The following is a 15,919-nucleotide window of genomic DNA, read 5'->3' as shown; positions in this document are numbered from 1 at the left end:
ACAACCAGCCCTCCTCACTCGCCTCCCCAGCTCATATTCACCAACCACAGTTCACCAGAATGAAGCTTTGGATGTTCAGCCTCTCCTTGCTCCTTGGTCCATCCCTGAGCATCAAGGAAGAGTTTGCATGTGTTGCTCTACAGTGTAGCACTGGAGCCTGTCTTGCTGAGGCCCAGAAGGGGATGGTTGTGTGAGGGTCTTACAAATCATGCTAATAGTGTGGGTTGAGGAACGCAGACTTGATGCATGATCTTGGGCAGTCCACTTAATCTCTCTGCCTCTGTATTCTTCTCCATGAAATACCAGCAATGTGGCCCACTGGGAAGCCTAAACCAAAGGTGTTTGCCCAGGGCTTTGAGATCTTTGGATTAAAGTAAAGGTTAGTATGCCTAGTTTTGAGTGTTGTCCTATCATTAAAACCTTGGAGTCCAGAGGCAGGCTGGCCTCGTGGGTGCTGCAGAGGTCTCTTGACACGGCAGGTTGCAGGAGGTACAGTGGATTCCTGCATCTTCAGACTCAACTGCAGAGCAAGACACTCCGCGTTCTCCCTCTGCATCTTCATTTATGAAACTAATCACACAATTACCTGCAGGCATGTGTTAAATATGACACTGGTCTCCGCAAAATAATGGGCCAATTGCAAACAATGAATAAAGAGAGGCAGCTCCATTTATAACTGCTGTTTCAACAGAGCTGTGTTGTAATCAAAGTGATCTGAGGGTGACTCATTAATTAATTGATGTTCTTTTTTATTATGTGCTATTGAGTTAATGAGTAATTTGTGCTAGATAACTCTCTGAACACACTGATTACGTGAGATATTTTCCAGGGCTTTCATGACATGCTGAATAGGTGGAAGATGGTATTTGCTTATGTATACTCATTATTAGCAGGTTCAGGATGAATATAAATCAGCAGAAGGGCATTTTAAAAGGTATTAGATACATGCAACCCTTACTTTAAGGCTTTAAACAGATACTCTTCAGCTTTTAATGCCTTAAATAGTATTAAAATCACTTCCTTTAACATACTTCTATCACCCACAATTGGCAGCTTCTAGAAAGGGTGCCTACACAAAAGATTTTTACTGGGAGCATGTTTGTGCTAATGGCCTATTACCTTGCACATATTGTATTTTGGTTTCCTTTTGCAAGGTACCGAACAGTAAACAGGTTTGGTCTGCATCATTGGTCTGAAGTAGGAGAAATGTATTAAGTGAGTATGTAATTGGCTTTTTTTATCTAAAGTGGTATTTAAAAGAATAAAAACACTGTTCTTATATACAGTACACACTTTGCTTTCTGTAGTTTGAGTTGTTAAAGCTTTTGCTTTATTGAAACCACAACATCTCCAATGCCATAGGAGTTTTTTATTCATTAAACAACAAATGGCTAAATTGATAATTTAGTCTGACAACAGCAGCACAGTGGAAGCTTTCAGGAGAATCAGCTAAATGTATAAAATTATACCCAGCAATCACTACAGACCTTCATTTTTGACAAGATTTGTTCTAGGTACAGATGACTGTAAACTACCTACTGCTGAGAAAATTATAAGAAGCTGCTGTACATTATGTTGAAAAAAGCCTTTAAAGTACTTTGTCTGTACAGGTGAAACCTTGCCACAGCCTCTGTTTGTTTCTTTTCCCCACAGTCTCCCTTGTCATTGACCACTTTTCAATCTATTTTCCTCAAGTTATTTTATATGTATGCAATTAGGAACATTTGAGGGATTGCTGGATGATTTTTCTTTATTTACATTACATGAGCATAAATTTGAGCATTTTGGGAGGGTAGGAAGAGTCAAGAAGGTGTGTTAAAAAAAGAACAACCCAGAAAATATGTTAAGTAAGATAAAAATACAATTATGAAACAGGTCAACTTTTAGCCCTGGTCACTGCTTCTGCAGAGCCCAGGCTGTCTTCATTCATCAGATAACAGACACAGCAGGTTATGGTTGGCAGAGGACCTTTCTACAGTTGAAAAGGTTTGATAACTTATACTTTTCTGTGTGGTTTAAGAAACAGCAAGCCAAGAATAATAGATTTTAAAAATTATTGTTATTATTATTATTTGTGTCTGGCTAAACTTAGAGATTGGTACAGATAGAGATAAAACACCCTAAAGGTAGGAGATACAAGTGGAAGCATTCCTGCCTGGCAAATGAGCATACACTGAGCAATGGTCACTAGCAGAACATTTTGCTCTATGCAGACAGAGCGTGTTGACACACACAGTGACAGAGAAGGAAACCTAAGGTAGATAAGTAAAAGTATCCCAAAGGAATGGTCTAGGCCTCTGTCAAAAAGATCAATAACGCGGCCTGGCAGATAATCTCTCTTCAATATTGTCTTATGATATTATACTTTATTGGAGTTGTAAATGTTTCCATTAAATATTTCAACTCCCAGTTATTATTTTAACAGCCAGGAAAGATGGAAGTTTGAAATACAGGAAAATGTGTAATTGATCTTTGACCTACGTAAAATCTAAGTTTATACTGTATCCTCTACATACAAATTTTAGATATGTGAGTAAGAGATATGAGCTTAAAGTCCTCAAAGCAATGTCATACCATTGCAGCGCTTCAAACAAGCATACCAAAATTTCTTTATCCTTACATCAATTAAAGTTCATGGAATGGTGAAACTATTTTTTCTCCATTGCAGGACCACCCTCCTCTTCCCCATTGTGAGCATATGTCACAAAACACACAGGTGCACAGTATGAGTAACACGGCATGTAACAGTAAGCTGCTATTTTCCCATTCCACTGCCTTCATTTACCCCATAGAGAGCTGAGCTGTGGCACTTCGTGGTAATGAGAGAGTGCTTTAGCATTTACTATACTATTAGCATGTAGTTGCCTTCATCCCCAGCAAAGCCTTCCCCAGGCTTAGTCGGTTTTGGTGCTCTCCTGCCTCAGATCTGTGGTTACCTGCTGCACATATGAATGCTCTGCTTCTCCCAGAATGTCCTAATGCTGCTAATAACATTCGCATGCATAGCTCTCGGTTTCCTGAAGAGCCAAAAATGCTTTACAAAAGCAGTGATGTATCAGCCCCATTTGGCAGACAGGGGCAACTGAGGCACAGAGAAGTTGAGTGACTTGCCCAAGCTTACAGCAAGTCAAAACCAGAACCAAAGTCCCTTCTTTCTCGTTCCCCAGACCTATTTCTGAAGCATGGATTTCTATCCAGTCTGTAGTCTATTAGTAGAAAGCAGAAGAGAGATCTTTCTGGCTTCTAACTAAAAGACACAACAGAGGTTGGAGGAGAAAATTGAAATTGGAATAAAAATAAGATAATATGATTCTTCCCTTTCTGGCCATCCTCACCTTCATGGAAAGGACAACTTGTTTATTGCACTTGAAGTAGATCTGGAAGAACCTAACAGTACCTCTGATATCAACTGCTTTGTTATCCCAAAGACATTAAGGGACTGTGGAAGGCAGTGGAAGAGAGACTTGTGCTCAAGGTTAGGAAGGAAGATAGTCCACAATATAGGGCTAAATTTAATTTGAAAAACTATGTGGAGGTATTTCTTCTAATTAGCAAGAACAGTCTGAGGAGTCACTGCATTTCTTACAGGACCTGTATGAGTCAAAGTCAAGTTTTGTTAGCCATGCTTATTTTTAAAAGGGTTCACAGCCCGAAACAAAACCATACTGTAACAATAGTCATTAGAACTAAATATCCATTTCTAAGTCAAGCCACTGTGCAGTGTACTCCAAACCATATGCTAGAGGAATTACCCCACTGCATTACAAAGTTTCTTTCCCCATCCCCAGGAAAAACATGTTGAAACTGCGCAACAGGACAGGAAGAGCAGGGAAGTATGGCAGTCAACTTGAGCAGGGGTGAGAGTTCTTAGTCTAAATAAAAACAAGAGCTCAGTTTCATAGCAACATAGGGTATAGCAGGTTTCTTTCTTTTTTTCTTTTTTTTTCCTTAATGTTGTTTTTTTAAATGCAGGCTGTTTTCCTGGTGAGCTAGATTACAGTGTCAAAGAGAAAAGAATTAAATATGCATTTAACAACTTTTTAAATATTCATCCTGCTTTCCTTTGCCAAACACCTGTAAGCTCTGTCAGGGGCATGAGCACTTAGGGACATCCTGCTGATGCAATAGCTTCATGGCTTTAAAAACAGAGGTCCACCTCTCCTAGAAAAGGGACTGATTGACAACAGTAGCTGTCAGCAGTGACTCCACCTCTGTCAAAAGAATTTTAATTACCAGTATAGATGGGACAAACCTGTAGGATGTTGGCACTCTCTGTATTGGTATTTCAAAGTTTTGTCCCATCCACATAAGCACTTAAATTACTTTAAGCGTTCACTGAGGTGGGTAATTAGTAACCAGTCACTCTCTTAGTGTCAGCTCAGGGTCATTTCCTTAATGTAAATAGACCCTCAGAGGGGGCTGTTTACAGTGCCTTCTACTTTTACTTTTTTCCAGGGTTTGTTGAGGATGCAGCCCCAGAAAACTTTAGGGTTAAGCCCTGATTTAAAAAAAACAAAAAAAAAAAAAAAGAAAAAGAAAAAGGAAAGAGAGAGAGAGCCCTCAATTTTTAAGAAATTTTTAAAATGTATATAAGAAGAAGTCCTCTCTCTTCCCCTGCCTCAAATTAAATGATTTCAGAAAAATAACACTTCTTTTATATATATATATATATAAAATAAGATACCCAGAGGCACTGGTTTGCATTAGGGCTTAATTTCCAGCTAAATTAAAAATTAAATCCAGGCATTTTGAATGCCTAAGGGGCACAAAAGCAGCACCCAAAATCATTAACTTTTGCACCTTTTATAATATATCCCAAACTGGTCAGATTTGTTTTTCAAAATTTTGTAGTAAAATAAAAATGCTCTTTGAGGAAAATCTATGCAATTAAACAGCAGATGCTTAACCCCTGAAAAATAGAGGCTTATAACAGAAGTGCTGATAGACCCTTAACCATAGCATCATTAGCAGCAGGTGCTGCTAGAGTTATTAGTTTTCTAAATAGTTTTAATGTAAACAGTATTCTTAAGCTCTAAGTGTAGCATAATGGTGGGATTTGCTCTTTAATGCTTTTTACTAGAAAGATACAGCTCATTTAAAATAGCTGGTAGATACAGAAAGCATAAATATACAATAAGTTTAGACACTGATTGTACTAAATGCAACAATACAAAGAAGCAAACAGGAACACAAATGGTAACACAATAAAACTGTATTACATTTGTGCTTCAAATATTACAATACATTATATACAATAGTCCAAAATAAACATCTCATGCCAAATGACACAAAAAGAAACAAAAAAACCCAAACAAACCAAAAACCCCAAGAGCAAGCAAAAAGAATCCAGCTGTATGTACAGTACCTTTTTAATTAACATTCAACTCTGAACTGGAGCAATTTTCACTACATACAGATGCAGTCCGCCTTTTATTTCACGCAACCATTCTGTCTCCCTATATCTATACTATTCAGTAGGTTCCTGTGTCATTTCTTATATACACGTTGAGCAAAAAAGATAAAAGAACATAGTGCTTTGTATTCTTAATGATGTGGCATCAGATCAGCGAACCTGGGGTGCATAACCTTCTTTCATTAAACCCTCCTCATAGTCTGTCTGGCACAGAATCATGTTGTTCTTCAGGAAAAATTTGTCTCCAACGCAAAATCTGAAATTACAATAATAAAGGAAAAAAGAAGGTAGTTTCAGGACGAATGATGTGATATGATCTTACTCGTAAGGATTGCACAAGTGTTGACAATTTTGTTGTATTGACCGCACGGCTCACACCTCTGCTGTCTGTCGCAGCACACACAGGCACGTGTGCATGTATGTGAAAGCCCAGCAGAGAAATGGCTCTGGTATCAGAATTAATCCTGTGCTTTCAACAAAATCTAGCGCATTCAAGCGCTTTTGCTTCCCCAGCCAAAGACTTCATTTAAAGCCCACTGAAGACTGTGGGAGTCTTGGATCAGGTCACTAGCACACAGATAAAACAGAATAAATATTCCAGTGAAAAGTAAATGTCCTTCTTTCACGCAAATCAGAAGGAAAACAAAGTGATTGTATGCAGTAGGAAGCTCATCTGAGATATGTTACATTTGTCTTGTGCAGGCATACTGGTAAGAATTTGTTATATTCCAGTTGGATGTTTTACCAGAATTAATTTAAACTGGTGGTTCTGAGAACCGTTTCTAGCACACACACAACTTTACATATATTGTGGTGCAAACTAGAGACACACAGGCAAGTAAGCAGAGAAACCATTTTCTTTTTTCCTGTAGAAGTTGATTATAAATTTAGTTACTCAGCTAACTACTCTCTCTCTTGTGGCATCAGTATACCTACCTTGTTTTACTGTTATGTGCATCAAAATGATCTGATTGCTACAAAACTCTACTGTGATATTTCATTTGATTTTCTCTGGTGAGTAGGAAAATCACGTAATGTTAATGCTTCTGGCTGGCTGGCCTCAAACTTTCAGTAAAGTAGGATTTCCCAGCTAAGCAGTATGCTTGAATATAAGAAGGCTCTTCATTGACACCCCCCTCAACCCTTCCCCCTGACAAAGCCAATCTTCTTGAAGATACTTAGGGAGCAAGTGAATAGGGCCAATGCATAGAAAAAGAGTTTCCCTAGTGACTGCCTTGGCAGGGTTGCGTGCCTTTGTTTATAGTGAACTCTCAAGCTATAAAATATATTGGGAGGCACTGCTCAGATTATTCCAATTAAAATGAAAGAAAGTAACCTAAATGAACCCCTTAACACTGATGTGAATAAATGAAACCAGTTTCTACCAGCTAATTATGGATCTCACTACATAAAGTATTGTTTAATGTGTAACAGATTATAATGTCCTTTTTTGTATAATTTCCAAATGGTGACATCTTGGACACAATTAGGGTCAGATATAAATGCTTGTGTTGTTTACGGCAGATTTAACAACAGAGTAGCTATGGGAATAGCTGTATATGTATTTAATTGTAACAATTTAACCTTCAAATAGTGGTGCCTGCTGTAGTTGACCCAGTAAAACTACATAAATAACACAGGTTGACCTGCCTGACCTCTGATAGTGGCCTCTCTTTATCAGATAGTCAATTTCTAATGATGTTCAAGCAGAAATCTTGGTGAATTGTCACAGATTAAATTGTGTATTGAAAGCAGTCCTTTAATGTTTTGTGAAGTTGGAGGTTTAAATGAGTAGCAGTTGGACTGATTTACATTTGTGAAGATTGGAATGCTAGACAAACAGTGAACCCATTTATTTTCCAACTGGGTAGCTTTGGAAATTTATCCTTATGCTAGCTAAATAGATAGAGGGAAAATAGTGTAATAAAAAAGTGGATTGAAAAGAATTAGCTCTGCTCTTAAAGGAAAATTGGTTTGTTTATTTGTGGACTTTTTTTTTCTGTAGGATTACTGCCTGCTGCTGATGATGATTGAAAATAGAGATTATCGAATGATCCTGATATCTTTAAGTTATTTATGGTCAAGACTCTTTTATAGAATTTACAGGTTCCTGCTATTCTTCCCACCCCAATCCTGGTATATTTGGCTACTAACAACACAAAAGTATTTTGCATAGTATGTTGAAATGCAGAATTCTTGAAGCAGAGAAGTTCTTTGACAGTTTCTCTAGTTTCTGTCTTCTGCATTTTTGTTCATTGACAGCAATGCTGACAAAAATTCTTTTGTGCATTTTACCAGATTATGTAAAGGAGTCTTAACTAGTGCTGATACATAAAGGTGTTTTTCCCAAAGAAGTCACATTTAAAAAGAAAATTTAAGAATAGTCCTTAGTTTCTCTTAAATGAACATATGTATCAATATGGACTAAAGCAGTCATGTATTGTGACAAATCAGTCACTCTGTTACAGTTTGCCCAAGGATTACTGATGGGGACCGAGTGGGAGACGCCCGGTCAGCAGTGCCCACCTCATCAGAAGGTTATTGCACAGCAGGCCGGCTCTCCTCACGGGTCAGGCACCAGTGGGAGACACAACCACCTCTGCTCGCCCAGCAGAAAGCACTAACTCTGAACTGTGGATGTTATTCAGGTACATATTCCTTTGTGTTCCAACATAACACAGAGTTTAGCAGACTAACTTGTTTAAAATATTTAGTAAATGAAAACTACGCTCCTGAAGTGCAATTCACTTGCACAACAATACTTTCACATGTGGCTTCTTGCAACATTGCTTGCATCAAAATCCTGGCTGAAAGATTTTGTTTCTCAGTCCTCAGAGAAGTGCCACAGTTTGAATTAAACTGTACCAGCTACACCAGGGAGTCAGAATGCCTTTCCCAATAAAAAATGTCAATGCCTTTTGCTTTTGCTATGTTAATATGTCGAGCCAGGAATGCTCTACCTATGTCTACATGGCATTTGACAGCTTTATGCATGAGTGGCTTTAAACATACACAGTTCCACAAATCATTTACCTTCCAAGTGTACAGCTGCCAGTGGTCTGTCTAGACAAGCTTGCCTGTGTGATAACCTGTGGGGTGAGGGTCTGCCTGTATGGTAAGACACCCTCTGGGTTCAACTGGGGCTGTGTTTGCACACTGAGGGAGATCCTCTGTGCCTTGGGGGAAACCTATTACTTGCGATACTTATGGTCCAAATCCGGCAAACATTTTCATATTGTGCAAGCTCAGCAACCCAAACATATTGGCAAGCAGTGACCGTGAGGCTTGCATGTGTCTCTGGGTGTTAAATGTGTGAATTATGCACTCATTAGGTGACAAAGAGGTAAGCACCAGGTGAAAAACATAGAAATGCGGCATGCTAGCTCCCAAATAAAATTAGACAAGGCAAATAAATGAAGTATGCCAAATTCTGTCCATTCACACTTTCAACCTTATTTGACTCTCAAAAGCAGATTTAGTCTCTTCTGAAGTCAAAGAGCTAAATCTTGCAACGACTTCAGATTTGTTTTGGACACTCCAGGATTTAAACCTGGCTCAGCTTTAAAATGGAAGGGTAAATTCAAACCGAGCCTTCCAACTCCAGTAAGTGTTGGTTTTTTTATGGACTTGGCATAGGATGTAAATGAGGGCACAGTCTGGGTATGTATATCAAATGGAGTCAAGGAGCATGTTGAGATGACACTGGGTTAGGAGTATAAAATGAGGCAAGACTATTACTCTTCTAGCAGGCAGATGGTAGTCTTTGGCCTTCCCTAAAACCCTCACCCAATTTATTTAATAGGCATGCAAGATAGACAGGAAAAAATATACAACAGGCTGCATTAACATGCCAGATTGCATTTACCACCATAAATTGATAATACTACTTTTGACACGACGGTGATATTAGTAGAATGACCATTATAATTAACCTACATCCTAGAACTCCTGTCATATTTTACAATGGCAAAAGGAAGGCCATTTATATTACCAAATGACCTCTGTTATCACCTTGTTTGGAAGGGGAAGGTGTGCCTAGACTAATCACAAGAAGTATAAAACTTCCATTTTGAGAAATAGCTATTTCATTGTTCAGAACAGATATTTAAGGAGATCTTACTGTTGTCTTGTCATCTTTTCTGATGTACAGGACATGTCAAGGTACCAAAGACTTCTTAAGAAAGAGAGAGAAATATTGCTGTGAACAAAGATGGCTATGTGTGAAGTGCCTCCTCTGGTAATGTCAGATCTTTTTTCTTGTAGAAAGAAACAAAATCTGGAAGCATTTAATTGATTTCCTCTAGGATAAAGAAAGCTCAGACTTACCACACCCTGACCCTTCCCCTCTGCTTTGTGCACTCAGTGATGTAACTTGTCCTCTGCTTTTCCTCCTTTCCTCTGAGCTTTCCTCAAGCTCCTTTGAGTTTCCAGTATAACTCAAATTAATGTTAATCTATATGCATGACTAAGAGAACAAAGCCACTCTTTTACATCACAGTTCATCAGTCCACACCTATGGTTTACTAATTCTATGGTTCTGTCAAAATGTCCATTTATTGTCAAAGGCTGGAAAGTGGGAGCTATACCTGGGTTTGTACATTTTTATCAGTACAATGTAGTATATATACTCACAGAATCCTAGTTCAACTTACAACAACAAACCTCAACTTGGTGTGCTCTTCATTTACTATTTTTTTAAAAGCAGGTATGGAAAATGTACTAATTTTTATTCTAAATTTAGAGACACTCAGAGAAAATCAGCAGTATTCAGATCTTCAGAATTTATAGAATGACCACTCATGCAAAAATCTAATGTTGGTGTTTGAAATAAGGAGGACCCTGTCATTGCATTCCCTCCCCACCACTTGACAGAGAACAAAGGTAGCATTGTGTGGGCATTTTACAGTTTATACTGGAGGTAAGTGTTTACAGCTACATCAGGACAGCAAGTGTGTAACCGTTTTCAGTCCAGTTCCCATTAAAATAAAGGCTGTTTTGGATAGAACAGTTAATTTAAACACCCCTCAGTGACAACAGATGGGGGTTTTAAACCATACCCTGAGTTGACTTCAAACGGCAGAGAGAAAATATCACAGAAGTATGGAACAAGCTGCTAAAGCAGCCGACAGAGAATAAAAGGAAGGACATGGAAACTCTGGGAAGTGGGAAAGCCGAAGGCAGACTGACATCATCACTGTAGTCAAAAGTGTCAAGCAAAGATACAGCTGAGCCCACTTGCAAGATTTTCTACTCCATCTTGCTAGTCACACACATGCAACCTGACAAAGTGTGAAAGGCAGTGTCTGTTTACAAGTTTATTCTTCCAGTGGTTTCCAATTTTTTCCTTTAAATTTTCTGCAGAAACGAACTATAAAGGCCACTGCCAATGTGAGGTGAAGTGCTTCTGAGGAGAAGTTTAGTACGTTTACAGAGGAGAAAGGGGAGCACTCACACCATTAAGATGACTGTCACTAAACTCTGCAGGTATTTAAGAGATTGAAAAACTTCGAATTAGGAGTAAATCAGAGAGAGACATGAAAGATAAGGGGATGCTAAAACCTTTAGGCTAGGAGCAGAGCTTAATATTCACAAAATCCCTACAGCTTTAAGCATCAGTATCAAGAAAAAAATGGGGAAAATATATCAAAACCTGGCTGGACAGAACAATTAGATCCTAGAGCTGAATAGCTTTATGAAAGGGAAAATATGAGGGCAGTGCCTATTTGACACCAGGGGACTAGGCTTGGTGGCTCAGGAGATCCCTTTCAGTCCTGTCTATGTCTACAGTCCTGTCTACAGTCTGTCTTCCTAGAACACTGTGTGAGACAATGTGTTTTTCTTCTCACTCTGAAAATGTAGCCTTCAGGAGGCCAATAAAAGAGGACAGGCACATTATGAGTTAGTTCAGAGATGGAGTTTATGGCCCAAACAAAGGTCCTCTGAAATCAAAGGGGTCTGACTACTATCCACACTGAGACTTGAGCTGGATGGTGAGCTGTAGATACTCAAAAATAATAAAGCAAACAGTGAAGTTGTACATAAAAGCAGAAAAATCACCGAGTCTTTCACAAAAAGCACTAGGCAAAAACGGCCAGGCCTTACTCTCACTGGGCCAGGATCAACTATTTAAAGGGTAGGAATATGAAGGTCATACAATACCAAGCCCAAAGAACAGGCTGCCCCAAGAATCGGTGTGAGATGAGTTAATACAATTACTAGGTAGCTTGGAAGGCAAAAAGGACTGGAAGGAGCAACGAGGCACAGAACATCAGAAGAAATTCAGTGCTGGAAAAGACAAAGTAATGCAAACTGAAGAATCAATTCAGTCTACTCATGGACACTGCATATATTCTGTTAGGAAAAAACCTAAATGGTAGATGATAACTGAAATTCTGAAATATGGAACCGACCAGAGAGCATTATATACTCTGTGGTAGTACTCCAGATATGTTGCACTTTTATTGGTATAAAGAATGACTGAAAAGATTTAAAATTTAATTGGGGAAGAGAATGTGAAGGTGGGGAATAAGGTCAAAACACAGGTCTTGCAATAGCTAGTGAGCCTTAGTACCTCCATTGGTGATTTTTGGATATTGCTGATGTGTTTGTAAATAAAAATATTCTCTTCAGTAAATAAATTCCACAGAAGGCATAATGGCTGGAGTGAAAGAAAAGAGCAGATCTAAAAAACCTCAGTAACATTATTTTGCATACAAAGGGGCAGCAGGGAATAAAGAAAGAAAATTAAACTATCTTATAAACTTATCCTCACTCAGAATCTGCTGTTTGGTTTTGATTAGCTTAACTAGAGGAAGAAAAAAGGATCCTGAGAAGGGCAACTGAAATTATTAATGGCATGATGACTGACAAGTTTATCTAGTTTAAAAGAAAAAGAGGTTTCATAGCAGATATAAAAAAACTCCAAAACTGGTGATGGGTAAGGTGTCTAGCATTTCTGTTTTTTATTGTTATACAAGTAATGCAAAATAAAAGATTTAAAGCTATTTATTAATGAGAGAATGTAGTCAGTGGGATGCTTTGCCATAGGAACCACAGAAGATCTACACTGGAGCATCCATGAAATAGGATTTATTATAAAAAAACAACAAAATTAATTGTTCAGACTGTCACTAGCCCCAAATTGTGAGGAAGAAAGGTACCCTACGGGCAGTCTGTTTTATTAGGCTCCATGAGAGCTATTGCAATACAATCAGGATTAGGGCCACTTTTGAGAATTTCTGAAACTTCTAGAACTGCTCCCTGTTTTGACTAGATGAATTAGACTGTATTTCAGGTAAATCAATTCTTTTGTTCCCAGTCTAAGACTCCTGTAAGACTATTTCAGCAACCCTTTGCCCAAACTACATGCAAAGTAAAAATCAAACAAGACTAGATTGAAAGCTCAGGAATGACAAAACTAAGAATTATTAAATATCCCAGGAAAGCTCTGTTTCAGAAGAACCTAACAGCACTTTTCCAGGGGGATCAGTGGCCCTAGGGCACAGTATGATATATATTGGCTGCAAAGTGAAATTGTACATTAGTCCACACTTGTAACAGTAAAAGAGGAATATTAAAAATAATCACAACAGCTTTGCTTTCAGGAGGGGGGCGAGAAAATGAAAGTTCCCTTCCTCAAAACCAAGAGTGCTAACTATGATGACAATCTTTTGCACTCAGGGTAACAAACACTGTCTGCTTTGCTTGACTGATGAAGATTAGCTGACTTCTTACATTAAAGAAGTTTGTCTTGTATGGGCCGAAGTGACAAGACAATAACTAAGTGCTAATTGTGCATAACCAACACTAAAGATATGCAGCCCCATTATGGCATGTAATAAATGAAGCGAACAACAGAAATATATTAGGCGCTTTAATAATGATACTAGAACTGTGGTTTGAAAAAATCAGGGATCTGAAGTGTTTAAAGAAACGAAACCTAGGAGTGTGCGTGTGTCTTACTTAAGAGGGTGCTACGGGAGGCTCTGTCTGCCTTACTCAGAATACAGCCTCAGTTCTGTGGCAAGACAAAATTGATATAGGACTTTAAATAGCATTAGAACCTATAATTACTTTGCATTATTATATAGTTTAAGCAGTGGTTATTACTTGCCTGGTATTTTAATTTCCCATGCAACATGATGAAAAAGGTCAATTTGGCTTTTTTTAAAGAGCGTAATTGTAGTATGCTACACTTATTAGCGGCTGTACATTTTATGGTTCTTTAGGGATGTTTGATTTTTAAATGACTACAGTGTAACAAAATAATACACTGTAGGACAAGGTGAGTTAGCAAAGCTTATTTAGAGCTGTATCTAACTTTGTAGTGTTAAACTATTATCCATTTTTTGTTACTTCCCTAGAAGTGTACATCTTGTGTTTCTTGCCACCTGAAAAATGAAAAAAATATGAATGCTATAAAACTCTAAATAGGATCATGTAATAACTGAAAATAATAGGTACATTAAGGAATGGACATAATTGGTTCTCTCATTTCCTAGACCTTATAGAAGTCACTGGCAAAGCTGCTAGCAGCTCTCATGGACTCAGAAGTGGAGCTCTCGGTGAAATCTCTGACAGGATTTGGCCACCAGTCTGAATGTAGTTGCTGTAAGTTTGGCTGTATTCACCTCTGAAAAATTCAGTTACTACAATTTTACCATTTTTGACATTCGTTCTGCAACTGTACCATATGGGTGATGCTTCAGAACAAAGTGTCAGGTTTGGATCCTTGGGATTTTTATAACCTACAGTTAGGATATGGAAATAAAAATATGGCATAAGAAGTTCAATGCTACTATAAAGAAAATGGTGGGAACAACATCTTTTAAATTTAAATGATTACAGTTCTGGCAACAGAAAGAAACAACATGTACTTTAAAAGAAATACTTGTAATAAAAATGAAGAATTAAAGTGAAATTAATGTAATAATGACAAATGGTACTGCTATGCTCTTCTGCAGAAAAGGATCTCAAAGTCCTTCATAAATATTAATTAATAAAACTTGACAGACAGCCTTTTGAAGGAAAGGAAGTAACATTATTCTTTTTTATTGATGCAGGATTTGAGGCACAAAAAGTTTTCTGGCCAAGGTCATGAAAGGTGTTTTGTATCAGTCCCAGGAAAAATATCCAGGTATTACTGTCAGTCTTGGGTTTCCACTACAGGTACGTGTTTCCTCTTCACTTGAATGTATGCCCTCACCAGTGCTGAATTAGCACTTAGCTTATGGAACAGACACAAGGAATTCTCTTACCTCTGATTACAAAGTTGACATGCAAAACAGTCCAGGTGATAAACATTGTCCTTTGCTCTCATCACCATCTCAAAAGCAGGTATGAGTTTACTGCAGGCAGCACAGTTTCCTGTAACGCCAAATAACCTGGAGATACAGAAGGAAATATATTCCTGAAGATGCTTAACTGAAAAGAAAACCACACTTTCTTTTTTTTATCCCCCCCCCCCCGCCCCCCGCAGTTGCCTGGCCTTTGATTGACTTCCCAGCACACCTCCCTTTGGAAAGGCTGGTCTTTGGTGGTACAAGTCTGCCCAATTTACAATACAAAGGAACAGTCCTTTTTGCCGGAGAGAGCTTTATGAAGCAGTGACAGACTAATATTGCACCTATTGTGATGTTATTTTTTTCTTCAGGTTGTACTGACCTTTCTTGATAAAAGAAACATCTTGTTAAACTAAACAAAGAAATAGTAAACACATTAGGGATGTTACATAACTGTGCAGACAGAGGTCAAGCTGTTTGCATACGTGGGAAGAGTCTTCTGCTTGGATCCCGCCGTACAGACAAGAGCCACATAACCTTGGCTTTCAGTGCTATTTATTATTAAAACACACTTTAGCTAGAAAAGAAATAACACTTGAAAAAGCCAATATTCTTCGCATTTTTGACATCTAGTGCTAAAAGCTTTACCACTATTATTAAAAGAACATTTTATGAACAAGTCATTTAAATCGTCAGAAAGCATTAGCAGTTCATGCACCTTACAACCCTATACCATAGTTATTGCTATGATTATGTTATTCAGGTAGCACATTAAAGTAAATGAGGCTGTAAACTATATATAGTCACATCAGGAGTAGATGTATAAAATGCTGTAAGAACAATACGAAATGCTTTTTTTGCCAGACAGCTATATAAATTTTTTTAAAAATTTTCTTTGTTAAAGGTTTTTCAATACTTTTCAAGTGGGTGTATTACAAAAAAACCAAACATACATATGCATCCTTTTGTGACATAGAAGGATTATAATGAACAAGAAAAAATATGTTAGCTCTACATCTTTGAAACGAAGTTTATTTAAACTACTTAATAGTTGTGATGGATTATTAAAAGTAATGCTCTGCTTGTGCATAGCAGTTAATGCTGTTTTTAACTATGAAGCACACTAGATGAGAACGCCACATCTGCCAGTTTTCTTTTTTTCCTCAACATCAGGCTGACAGCAGAAAAATATAATGGCTCTCGAGGGAAACACCAAATTAAAAGC

The 15,919-nt window shown here is 38.0% G+C and overlaps 1 protein-coding gene across 2 annotated transcripts in view; it reads right to left on the bottom strand.

Moving 5' to 3' along the window:
* Window positions 1-5,236: 5,236 nt before the first annotated feature.
* LMO3 (LIM domain only 3) overlaps window positions 5,237-15,919 on the bottom strand; it is a 57,095-nt gene continuing 46,412 nt past the window's right edge. For both annotated transcript variants that reach the window (XM_074869461.1, XM_074869460.1), the window contains exons 3-4: window positions 14,671-14,796; window positions 5,237-5,669 (exon numbers count right to left, since the gene is read on the bottom strand). In XM_074869461.1, coding sequence (XP_074725562.1) covers window positions 5,564-5,669; window positions 14,671-14,796 — 232 coding nt within the window. In that variant the 3' untranslated portion in view covers window positions 5,237-5,563. The remainder of the gene's footprint in view (window positions 5,670-14,670; window positions 14,797-15,919) is intronic.

Source organism: Strix uralensis, chromosome 5, assembly GCF_047716275.1.
Source record: "Strix uralensis isolate ZFMK-TIS-50842 chromosome 5, bStrUra1, whole genome shotgun sequence".
Lineage (NCBI taxonomy): Eukaryota > Metazoa > Chordata > Aves > Strigiformes > Strigidae > Strix > Strix uralensis.
Note: the sequence above shows the minus strand (reverse complement) of the source record. Positions and strands in the feature narration are given on the sequence as shown.